Here is a 13,812-nt window from a genome sequence, read left to right on the forward strand (position 1 = left end):
GGGAAAGGGAAAGGAAGGGAAAGGAAAAGGAAAAGGCTATTGTTGTCACATGCGTGACCAACGTGACGCTTGCTTGTCGGGACGCTTGCTAATTTGTGGTTAGACCAATATGAGACTGGACAAGATGAAGACACGACCAAATGTGAAGACACGACCCCTCAAAGGGAAAGGAAAGGGATTCTATATTGTTACATGCATGACCAACGTGACGCTTGCATGGCGAGACGCTTGCTACTATGTGACGCGACTGAATATAGGACGGGATAGGGTAAAGACGGGACCAAGTGTGGGGACGGTGCCTATGGATACAGCGCACGTTTTTACAGAAAATTCTGTTTTACCGACTGATGGTAACTTACTGACTGGTGGTAACATACCGGCTGATGGTAAAACAGGTGAGGCGGTTACTGGCAGTCGGTAAAACAGATTGGGGTAGTTACTGGCTGTCGGTAAAGTAGGGTAGGTAATTACTGGCAGTCGGTAAAACAGGGTAGGGTACTTACTGGCAGTCGGTAAAGTGGGGAAGGGGTTCTACGGGAGCACTGCCTAAACTATAGCGCTGTCCGCCCCCTAGCATAGGGCCTTCGGCCCCATGCGTATTTCAAGACACTAGGAAAATTGTCGTGGAAACTTTGTAGTTAAGCGGGCCTATATAAGGACAAGTACTAAAGAAGCGCTGCCTAAACTGAGCGCTGTCCGCCCCCTAGCATGGGGCCTTCGGCCCCATGCGTATTTTAAGACACTAGGAAAATTATTATAGAAACTTACCGACTGATGGTAAAACAGAGTCGGCGGGTTACTGGCAGTCGGTAAAATAGGGGAGGGACAATTACTGGCAGTCGGTAAAACAGGGCAAGAGGAACAGGTGGCTGTAGATGATTTTTTATAGAGTGGCCTCTAACTTTGCTCCTGTTGGAAATAACCCATCACAATATAAACGTTTTTTGTTCATCATGATATCCTCTAGTAGGGAAAGCCCCATAAAGTCCTGAGAAGAATTTATTTTCCGAGTTCAGGCCCATATTAGGATGGGTGGAGATGGCTGGAGAAGGCTGTAGATGATTTTCTATAGAGTGGCCTCTAACTTTGCTCCTGTTGGGAATAACTCATCATAATATGAACGTTTTTTGTTCGTTATGATATCCTCTAGTAGGGAAAGCTCCATAAAGTCCAGAGAAAAATTTATTTTTCGAGTTCAGGCCCATATGAGGGTGGGTGGACATGGGTGGAGATGGGTGTAGATCATTTTCTATAAAGAGCGGCCTCTAACTTTGATGTTATTACTCTCATCATAGATAATCATCTTCACCCATGTCTACCCATCTCCACCCATCTTCACCAATCTCACCTAATCCTTATATGGATCTGAACTCAGAAAATAAATTTTTCTCATGACATGTTCATACTTGCCTATAGAGTACAAATTCTTATCTAAAATCAATTTTTTAACTTTCCGCTAAGAGAATCGACGATTTCGAAAAATTGGGAAGTTATTGTTTTTACCCCGATTTTCGAAAATCGAAATTTCATCAGATGTCGACGTTCTGCTCAAGGAGCTCAAGAAGCTCAAGGAGCTAGAAAACAGCGGAAAGTTTTGGGACTGGCCCGCAGGGTCAACCGATAGACAGATTTTTTATAATAACATAATCAAAAAAATACAACTTTTCAATAAATTTTACTCACTTTAAAGAATATCTTTATTGATTCATCCTTAAACTCTATTATTTATTATTTATTAGCCTTGATATAAAGTGTATCATTATTGTACAAGTTGTTAATAAATTATAAAAATAAACGATTTGCTAGTAATAGAATATTATACATATCAATTTTAAAATCAATAAAACAATCATCATCTTTAGTAATAAGAGTAATAATAATAACAACAATATTAGCTATTGAAAATTTCTATAGATTCACACTCTTTTTTAAAATTTATTTGATAATTAATTAAAATATTCCTTTTAATAATATCATTATTATTAATTTTTCTTTTTAGTATTCAATTTTACAATATTATTTTACAAATTTACATTCACATTATTTTTTTTCTTCTCTTTTTTTTATGCTGAATATTACTTAAATTATTTCAATTCACAACCGAATGAGGAGACGTACACACGTGATTAATGTGATCAAATAACATATACTATCCTATTTACGTACGGGTTAATTATAAGTAGATTTCTTAACTGGCTAAATGTTTATATATTATACATTTAATTGCACAACAACAATGACAACGTTAATAACGATATAAATTAATATTATTCATATCTTCATTACTTATTATTGGCAATAATATTAACGTTTACATTATTTTACTCAAAAATATTAACCATTTATTCTACTCTTTGTCAATTCTCAGCATCATATTTTTTCTTCATTTTTATTTAAACTGTCATCCATGATTTATATATATATATATATATATATTCTTTAATTATTAAATTTATTGATGATGATTAAGATGTACTTAATGTTGATGATAATAACATCGGTTCAAGAAAATCTTGTTCAATAACAGATTCTAAATGCGTTATGTCTACCGGTATGTCTAATCGCCGATCTGTGTCTGATTTTTTACTCAATACAGTAAAAAAGTTATGTAAATCTCTTAATGAATTTATCTTGTTTGTTGTTAATAATAATTTTCCTGGTTCTATATCTTTTTTAATATTTGATGTTATTGTTGTAGTTTTTTGTTTATTCACATCATCGGACGGCAACAAATTATCATCCCCAGAAAACTAAAACATACATATTTTAATCAATTATAATATTTTATTAATTATATGAATAACATTTACTTTAATTATCATTATTATTATTACCTTTTTATCCATAAGTTTTGCAATTCTTATTATATAGGAACAAAATCAAAATTCAATGTTGTATTATTAATATATTCATTTGTAACATTATTTACATCTCCAACAAAAAGCCCATCGATACCTATATATCATTCAATAATAAATTATACATAATTATTATTATTATTATTATTTATCATCATATTTATATAAATAATTTAAATAACCATTTAAACTCACATTTGAAACTGTGGCAACTTATGTGCTGGTAAAAGTAATGCTAAATCAAGTAATTTTGATGCTGATAATTGTAATTGTAACCAATGAGGATGTCCGTGACCTAATAATAATCCATTACTAGCATTTATTGTCCATGAAGAATCCAATGCTGACAATAATTTAATATGAGAACTGAAAATTTTTATATTTATTTCATTTTATCATTACTCAATATTATAATTTTATTTTTTATTTTATATTAAAATACCTGTTACAGCGACTTGATTATTGCAACACAACATCCATACACCCGCCGCCATATCCCCAAAAAAGCATCCGTAAAATGTAATTAAACAAAAAACAAATCATATGAACAAACACCAAAGCACGTACATTAATATTATGACAATGATGTTAATTTTAAACAAACAAAAATTAAAAAATATAATAATTAAAAATTTTTTTTATTTTCAATTATTAAAAAAAAAAAAAAAAACAAACAAGCATGATTATTATAAAAAAAAAACATTAAATAATAATACTCACCTAAATTCTTCGCTGTCAGTACCACTACCAAGCTCCTGTTCAATATATAAAAATACTTGAACCAATTCACTAACAATAACTGGCCATAATGATGTTGTATGCTGAGGTGACATACGTATTAAAAGTACACGAAAACATAAAAATACTTGAGCTTGAATTGTTGGAATTACTTGAGGTAATCTAAGACTATCTGCAAGACGTTCTTGAATATCTGGCATATATTTATGATATTGATCTTGTTCACTACAAAGAATTACAAATGCCAATCGTTTTAATAATTGTGCTCTTTGTTCATATTCTTGTTCACGTGATGAAAATATACTTATACCACTACTTTGTGATATACTTGATGATATTCGATTCATTAAATCACGAAATGTTGTTGTATCATGTGTCATTAAATTATCAACAATTATTTTCCAATATGTTAAACATCCTACAGGCATTTGAAAAAATGATGAATCTAACAATAAATCTAATACATCTTTACGCCAAGCTTTTCGTGTATATTGATAACCTGATAATGAACTTGTTAATTGTGAACAAGCAATAAATGATGGAATATTTTTTATAGTATGATTACGTAAATATGGTGTTATATTATACATTAAATTTGTTAATAATGTTATAACACGTTCCTTATTATCAACAGCACCATATACAATATCTAATAATGGTGCTAATATTTCAGCCAATACTATTTGAGCTTGAACACTATAAGCTGAATTTGGTGGTGGTGATCCCAATCCTGATCCTAATATTAATGATGTCAATTCACCAGACACTTGATTTTTTCCATCATTTTGTTGTTGTTGTTGTTGTTGTTGATTGCCTGTTGTTGTTGTAGTTGTTGTTGTTGCTGCTGCTGCTGCTGCTGGTGCTGCTGCTGTTATTGTTGTCATTGATGTTGCTGCTGCTACCATTAATACATCTTCTCGTACAGCTAAATTTCTTCTTAACCAAGTTGTTTGCTCTAAACATGCGCCAGCTATCGTTGAACAAGATTCAACAAGTTTTGTTGTTATATCTTGAAGATCTCTTATATCTTTTTTTTCTTGCATAATACTTGGTGTTGTTAATGATGTACTACATCGTTGAATGTATTCATTTAAAATTGCCAAAAGTAAAAATTGTGCTGGCGCTGGTAATTGTTGAGTTACATTTGATGATAATAACGATGATGTTGCTGAAGCTGCTGCTGCTGTTGTTGTTGTTGTTGTTGCAGTTATTGTTAATGTAGAAAGACTATCACGCAAAAGACATAAAAGAGCACTCCAACATTCAACTAATGATTGTGATGAAATATTTGTTTGTTTTATATAAACATATAATAATTCAAGAACAGATACTTGTAATGAAAAGTTTTTTTGTACACCATTTATTACCGGTGGATTTTTTATAACACGATTGACTGTCTTTATTAATGTATCTATTGGCATAACACGTATTGCACCAACTAAATCAACAATTACCTGTTGATTAATACAAGCTTCCGGTAATATATTTTTTATACCTAATAATAAGAATCCACTATTATTGCTATTATCATTACCACTATTATTATTATTATTATCTCGCCTTTCATGCCATGCAACAGCTACTGCAGAAAGAAAATTAACTCCATGATGAAAAGCTATTGGTGATATAAGTTCTAAAAGTTGATGTACAACCACACGAGGATTACCAATTATAACACTTTTGTATTTATCATCAAACAAACTTGATGTTTGTTTATTGTTATTATTGATGTTGTTGTTGTTTATATTATTATTGTTTTTTCCTACTGTTGATGTTAATGACATTATACTTGGTATTATTATTGTTGTTGGTGGTGATGGTATTGTTGCAACAAGAACAGCTTGCCAAAGTGTTGATAATGAAGCTATTATTCTTGGTAAATGACTCAACACTGCTCTTTTTACAAGATTTTGTTCATTACTATTCATTACCAAACTGTTATTACTATTATTATTATTATTATTATTATTATTAGCGTTGTTGTTGTTATTATTATTATTATTATTATTATTATTACTGTTTATAACAGATTTATCTTTTACATTAACCGGTGTTGCTGCTGATACTGCTGCAGCTGTTGTTGTAACTGGTGTTGATGTTGTTGCAGTGATTGTTTCAGAAGATTCATTTAAAAAAGATGTAGGTGAAAAAACATTAATAAGATTTGTAAATATTTGATTACTATTATTGAAACTTGAAATACTATTAGTATTGTAAAATAATCCTCCATTACTATTGATACCACAACCACCACCAAATGGTTGATTAAAATTTATTTGTTGTTGTGTAGCTGTTGAATTATCAAGTAAACAATAATGAAGTAAAAAAGTTAATGCTTCTAAATGAGTTACGGTATAATCAACCGGTAAACAACATTCAATATTTTCATCATTAATTATTATTGAATTATCATTAATTTCATCATTATTATCATCATCATCATCGTCGTCGTCGTCGTCGTCGTCATTGTCTTTATCATCGTTGTCATTATCATTGTAATCGCTATTATTACAATTTTTATCATTATTTATATTTAATTTAATTTTTTTATTGTAATAAAATGCTAATTGTTCTATATTGTGACACAATTGATTAATAACAGATGTTATTAATTGAGTTAAAAATACACTATATCCCATATATGGAAGACTTGAAGTAATAAGTGTTGTCCAATGTTGATGAAGATGCCGCATGTGATTTAGTTTTAATACACTTATAATACTAGCTTGAAATATTGGTTGTTGAGCAATTGGTGTACCAGGAATATATTCTAAATCATCAGCAGCTGTAGTTGATAAAAAATTATTTTTATTAAAATTCATTGTCGTAGATGATACTGAAGTTGATGACATTAAATCATCATCACCACTTCCACCAGATTTTTGTTGTTGTGTTGAGTTATTATTATTGTTATTATTATTACCACTGATATTACTACTACTGCTATTATTATTATTATTATTATTACCACCGGCACTACTATTACATTGATGTTCTAATATTATCGTCGCTAATATTAACTTTAATAATTGTATTTGATAAGCTTCTGTATGATGACTTGTTCTATATTTACATTTATTAGTTAATAACTTTTCTTGTTGTTGATGCTGATGATTACATGATGATGATGATGATGATGTTGTTGTTGTTGTTGTTGTTGTTGTTGTACATGACGAAGAAAAAGTAGAAGAAGAAGAAGAACAAGGTGGATCATTGAATAATACAATTTCTTCAGTAAATGTCAAATTATCTTTTTTTTTTTTCGTTTTTTTCATTGTTGCAACATATTTCATATTTAATACACTAGATACAAGACAAAAAAGAATAATTTTTTGTAATTTACATTTAGCCATTAAATCAATAATATAACAACTAAAACCACGTTCTGAATCTCGTACGATTGTTACCAATTCAGATAATATAATTGTAAGAAGTTCAGCACTTGTTAATTGAACTTGACGATTTCCTGATATTTCTTCCGCAGTTAATCTCATTTGTCCAAGATTTGGATAATAACTACGCATAAAATATAAACATACTGTTATTAATACCTCCAAATACATACTACTTCTATATGTTGATATAAATTTAGTATTTGTAATATCTCCATAAAAACTTGTACCAAGTACACTTTTACGATGCCTTGCCAATAATATTAAAAGATTACTACTGTTTGAAATTCCAGTTGTTGCTGCGGCAAATAAAAACATTCGAGTATTTGTAAGTAGTTGTGCTTTTAAAGCCTTTAACGCGTAAAGTGTTTGCATAGAATCATAAACACCACAGTAAAGAAGCATATGAGAGTGTAAATTATGTACACCTGAATTATTATTATTATTATTGTTATTGTTATTATTATTATTATTATTATTACTACGTTTTATCGCTGCTACTGCCGCTGCTGTTGCTGCTGCTGCAGCTGCTACTGTTGTTGTTGATGTTTTCTTTTTTATTTTTGTTTTAGTTGATCCCAATTTTTTTATAGATTTAGCTTTCATTGGTTTTAATGTTATATCAGTTATTGAATTATTTTTTTTATAACTATCCACATAAATCATTTGGTGTTTATTTTTACTATCGTTACTATCACAAATATCTAATACATTATCTATAAGTCGATCTAAAACTTGCTTAACAATTACACTAGAATTATTTTTATCAAAATATTCTTCAGCAGTTGTACAAAGATTCAACTCATTGTCATTGCTGACTTCATTCTTATCATCACCATTATTATTATTATTATTATTATTATTATTATTGTTATTATTATTACTTGTAGTCCAATCTGGAATTTTTGTATTTATCTGTGTTACTAACGATGTTGTTGTTGTTGCTGCTGTTGTTGTTGTTGTTGTTGTTGCTGTTGTAATATAGGTAGCAGAAAATTCGTTATGACTAATATATTTTCCTTTTAAAAGTGTACCACCTGCAACTATTTCCCGTGAAATATTACTGTTTGTTATAGGCATAATACAAGAATTCAAACCTTTTTTCAATTCTTTATTTAATATAGACGGCATGCTTATTAAATTATTTTTTTCAATTGAATCCAAAGATGAACATCTATTTAATTTTTGTGATTCATCTTGTGTATAATTATCATTTATTACTGTTGATTTTAAAATACGCTCATCAAAGCTAGTACTACCGATATCATTATTATCATCATCATTATCATCATCATCAACATCATCATTATCATCACAACCATCGACGCCATTACTTTGATATGACTTTTTATAAGATTGTGTACTTTTTAAACTTGATTTTCTTATTTTCATTGTTGTTGTCATATCATTATCATTATCATTATCATTATCATCATCATTATCATCATCATCATTTGAAGTTGCCTTTTTCAGATTTTTTATTGATGAATTTTTCAAATTTGTCATTGGATTGACAAATACAGATATATTGTAATTATTTGATATACTAGGAGGTACTTTAAGTTCTTTTATAAATTGATTTTTTTCCGTTATGTATTGTTGCTGTTTACGCTGACCACTACTACTTGCAGAATTTTTCGTTACTAATGTTGTAACTGCAAAAATACGTTTTACATTCACTGGATTTATTAATGATTGTTTATTTTGTTGTTGTTGTGATTGCAAATGTTGATTTTTTTTACTAATTTTTTTATCTTTTATGTTACTATTCTGATTATTATTATTATTACTACTGCTTACATGATATATCACATTACCATCTACTGAACTAATTGCATATATTTTAGCAGCATCAGCAGTTATATTATCATCATCATCATCATCATCATCATCATCGCTATCTTCTTCATCATCACTTATTGTTGTCATATTTGTTTTCGTTGATAATAATAATTTTTTATTTTTTTTAGTATTTTCTTCAAAAATGTTTTTATCTTTACTATTTTTAGTTATTGATAATACAGTATTGCTGTGTTGAATATTAACATAAAGTACACTCATACGACAAGTAGATGAATCTAGTAACATCAAAAGTACTGGATCTACAATTCTAGTAATGTCACCACGAATTAACGAGTGATGTAACCATGATTGTGCATGTAATTTTAATGGCGAATTATCATTTAATTGAAGATTATCAAGCATTTTTAATAATAATTTATTAAATGATAACAGCGGTAACGATAATGATGATGACGATTCTAATAATTTATTAGATTCTATCTTCATGATTGTTGAATTATTAATACGTATATCTCTTCCAAGATGCCAAAGGGTGGCAAATCTATTGTAAATTTCAACTTGTCTTTCTTGTTTATTATTATTATCATTATCATAATCATCACTATCATCATTATTATCAGCATTTGTTGCAGATAAAGTTAATCCTATAACATCTTCAACAATATCACATGATCGATATTGATATAATAAATAATGTAATTCATATAATAATTCAACACATTGTACGTGATATTTATGAGGTGAAAGTTTATCAAGATGTTGCCATAATGAGTATGCTAATATTTGAAAAACATTTGTATACTCTATAAGATAGGTAATATGCCATTTTTTTAATAATGGAACTATTATTACTTTAGTGATAGCAGTAGTACTAGTATTATTATTATTATTATTGCTATTAATCTGGTTACATGGTGAAAATTTATCATTGTAAGATAACGCCAATAGATCTATTAATGTCGTAATACTGGTAAGTTGAAGTGACGGTTGTTTACTCAAACAACAACAACATATTACCAATACTTGAAGCCAATCTGGTAAAACTAATAAATTAATTGAATTTGTTTTTGTTTTTGTATCATTTAATTTTAAATCATTACTATCATCATTATCGTTGTTGTCAATAGTAATATTGTTATTATCAGAATTTTGAAAATATATTGAAAAAGTTGATAATTCAACTAATAATTTAGATGCAAATTTCAAAACTTGTTCCCATTTTAAATCAACTACTGTCGTAGTTATCATAGTGTCATTAAATTTTTTTAAAAAATTCAAATATGATGTCATTGTTTCTGGTATTTGTTTAACATTATTTAATAAATTTGAGTTTAATTTATTATTAATGTTATTAGTATTATCTTGTAATATTTTAGAATTTAGTAATGATTCTAAAGATTTTTTATTATTTTTTTTATTTGACACTTTTATAAGAGTTTTAAAAATATTTGATATTGTTTTATCAGTTTTTAATTGAGATAATAATATTCGTTCACTAACTAATTTAACATAAAATAATTTATATTTATTAAGACACTTGTCCAATACTGATGAACAACAGTAATGCTGTGATTTTGGTAATTCTTCAATTATTACTGACGATGTTGATGACGATGATGATGATGATGATGATGATGTTAATGATGATGATGACGATGATGATGATGATAATTTTTTCTTATTTAATTCAATAAATGAATCATCAATTTCATCATTATTAATTTTTGAATAATTTATATTTGAGTCATCTATACTTTTAAATTGTATTGTATGCTTGTCATTGTTATCATTATCATTATAACCACTGTGATTATCATCTCTATTGTCATAATCTGGGTTATTTAAAATTTCAACATTTAATTTGGATGCACTTTTACTAGATGTTTTTTTAATTTTTTTATCATTTTTTTTAATTAATCCACCAGAATTAGCTCTTCTTCTTTTCGGTGATGAATTTGATGAGGATGATGATGATAATATATTATTCAAATTTAAAAATTTTATAGGTTGATTTAATTTACTATCAGACAAACTTTTTTCAAGTGACGAATTTTTTGATACTAATGTAAAATTCAATAATTTTTTATTACTATTATCTGTAGAGTTATGTTGTTTTTTTTGTTGTGAAACTGTTTGTTCTTGATTTATTCCTCTTTCTTTTTCTTTTTCTTTTTTTTCTTCTCCTTCTCCTCCTCCTGTAATTTTCATTGGTTGAATTTTAGATAAAATTTTACTACATAGTACAAGGCTGTTAGTTATTTCAATTGATGTAAAAATATGTAATCGTTGTAACAATTGATTTATAATTTCATGAAAAAGTTCTGGTAAATGATCTGAAGGTACATCACCAAAAAATGTAGTATCAACATTTTCAAGTAAAAATTCAATTAAAATACACAATTCCATTAAATTTGGGATACCATTTCCGACAGGTTGTACTTGACAACAAGACACTGAAATATTTACTGATGTTTTTTCTTTATAATAATTTTTTTCCTGTTCTTGATGTTGATATTCATTTTCTTTAACGATACATACTTTTTCAACCAATTGTCCACAATATCGCCACACATAAGCTGGTTCTAATTGACTTGAAAATAAAAGATTTGCTGATTTAATTATTTCCTGACAATGAGGTGATTTACTTAAACTTTTATTATTTGTTGATGCAACTGTTTGTTTTCGCATAATACCTATGTAAAATGTACGAAATACATCATATAAAATATCATCTAATATCAATGGACCAATTTCAGGTTTATCTAACAATGAAACCAATATTTTATATGGTTTTACGTCTAATGATGATTGTATTATTTGTGATTTTTCTTCATTATCACCACACACACTTTTCATTATTGATCTGAGAGCTTCAATTAATAATTTTTTTGAATACTTATCAAAATAAGTTGATGAATCTTTATCAACTAGTGTCAATAAGTCTTTAGCTTCTGTTACTTTTAGTATTGATGTCGATGTAAATGTATTATCACTAGTTATTGTTGTTGTTGTTGTTGTTGTTGTTGCTGCTGTTGTTGTTGTTGTTGTTGTTGTTGTTGTTACTGTTGATGTTTCAGTCGTTTCACTATTTTTAACTTCAGTACCGAGTAACCATGAAAACAATCGTCTATTTAAGCTCATATCTCTTCTTAACAAAGTTGCTAAAGCAGCAGTAAGTAATGATACCATATCACTGTGCTTCAACAGTAGCTTATCAATGTTACTATATTCTTGACCAACATCAACCATATAGTTATCATCATTATAATCATAATTAAAATTAGTTAAATTACTTTTACTGCTAGTGCTGCAACTATGTAACGGAAATCCTATCAATAAAAGATCTAATATACTACGTTGAACAAGTACTGAATTATCTTGAATTCCAGCAATCAATGCAGATACCATTATATTAATATTTGTTCCCATGACATGGGGTTGTTCTGCCATAGTTAATTTTTTATTAAAATGAGATAAAACAAATAATATAGCAGGTAATCGGATACTTGAATTTGCGGCTAAACAATCCCATAAACATGTATAAAAATGTTTAGAGCCTACACCTTCACATACTTTCTCCAATAAAAAATTTGTCCTGTCAAAATGATCGGATCCTTCTTCTAATCCTGGAAAAACTCCACTTAGAAAACCACTCAATCCAGGTCTTAATCTTTCACCAAGTGGTACAAAATGAGTTTCATAAACAGTCAATAAAGTTGGTCTCACATTCATAGCAGCATTACCAAGAAGAGGAAATAACCCTTGTATAAGAAAAAAAAAAAAATAATAATAATAATTAATTTGATTAAATTAGTTAATTGACTGAATAAAAATAATAAACAAAGTAGTAATAATTTTACTACCTGCACTGTATATAAATAATTCATGGCTTAGTCGATTAGTTCCCATACATTTGAAAATTATGTCATATGTTTCTAATGCTTTTAAATGTACTCCAGATGGTAGTGCTGGATGCATACACTGTGCTAATCTTTTAGATATTTTTATACGTCGAGGTATGACAGGGAATTTCATATGACTTAATAAAACCTTATTAAGTTTTCCCAGTGCTGATATTAAATCAGCCCATTCACTTGTATATTCAAAGTTTTTCAATGCTTTATCTACCGCTGACACATAACTGAATCATTAAGATTATCATTAGATAATAATTTTACATAGATATATTAAGATTAAAATATTTTTTATTAAATACTTACACTCGGTATTTAGCATCTTTCATTAATTCATACTCCTCCAATGCAATAGAACCCATTTTAGAATTATTATTAGATATATAGATGAATAAATATAATAATAATTTAATCAATTAATAGTAAGTATAGTTATTGACAATAAATTAATTTTTACTGTGCATGGCAGGACATTATTCTGCAAAAACAAAGGTTAATAATTTTTAAATATAATAATAATTACTAATAAAAACATATTTAAAAATAACACACATTTAATATACATATATATTATTATTATAATATAGTATTTATAAACATTTATTTAGACAATAAATTCATATGTTCAAAATTAAATAACTATTCATTCTGTGTTACGAACAAATCAAATAAGTATATATATATATATATATATTATTATAGATTTTTGTGGTACAGATTTTATAATAAAAAACATGTCATGTTACAATAAATACCGATTGTATATTAATAATGATTTACTTGCGTTAAACTATTTAAGATTCTAAATTATTTTTATGTAAAACTCAATAATTACCTTATCTGGTTTTTAGTACTACTTTATTTTATAAATTTTTAACACGTCATATGTATGGAAAAAAACAAATTCGTTTAAATTATTATTATTGTTGTTATAATTGTACAAAAAAAAAATCGGTATCATATTGAATAAAAAAAAAAATAAATAATAAGCCACTGATAAATTTTAAATATTAAACTTGATCCAAGATTTAAATTGATTCAAACGTTGTTTGGTTTAATTGTTATTAATCATAACTTAAATACTTATAATTCACGGAAAATTTAACT

At 27.8% G+C, this 13,812-nt stretch overlaps 1 protein-coding gene across 1 annotated transcript; it reads right to left on the minus strand.

Moving 5' to 3' along the window:
• Positions 1 to 2,875: 2,875 nt before the first annotated feature.
• Positions 2,876 to 13,762, minus strand: LOC130675313 (protein dopey-1 homolog; the record flags this gene model as incomplete). Its single annotated transcript, XM_057480890.1, is given in 7 exon segments — positions 2,876 to 2,955; positions 3,054 to 3,224; positions 3,301 to 3,312; positions 3,579 to 12,552; positions 12,655 to 12,932; positions 13,012 to 13,183; positions 13,541 to 13,762. Coding segments are annotated over 6 exon segments (9,525 nt in total). The 5' UTR covers positions 13,068 to 13,183; positions 13,541 to 13,762.
• Between the last annotated feature and the right edge of the window lie 50 nt (positions 13,763 to 13,812).

Source organism: Microplitis mediator, chromosome 10 (assembly GCF_029852145.1).
Source record: "Microplitis mediator isolate UGA2020A chromosome 10, iyMicMedi2.1, whole genome shotgun sequence".
In the NCBI taxonomy this organism is placed as follows: domain Eukaryota; kingdom Metazoa; phylum Arthropoda; class Insecta; order Hymenoptera; family Braconidae; genus Microplitis; species Microplitis mediator.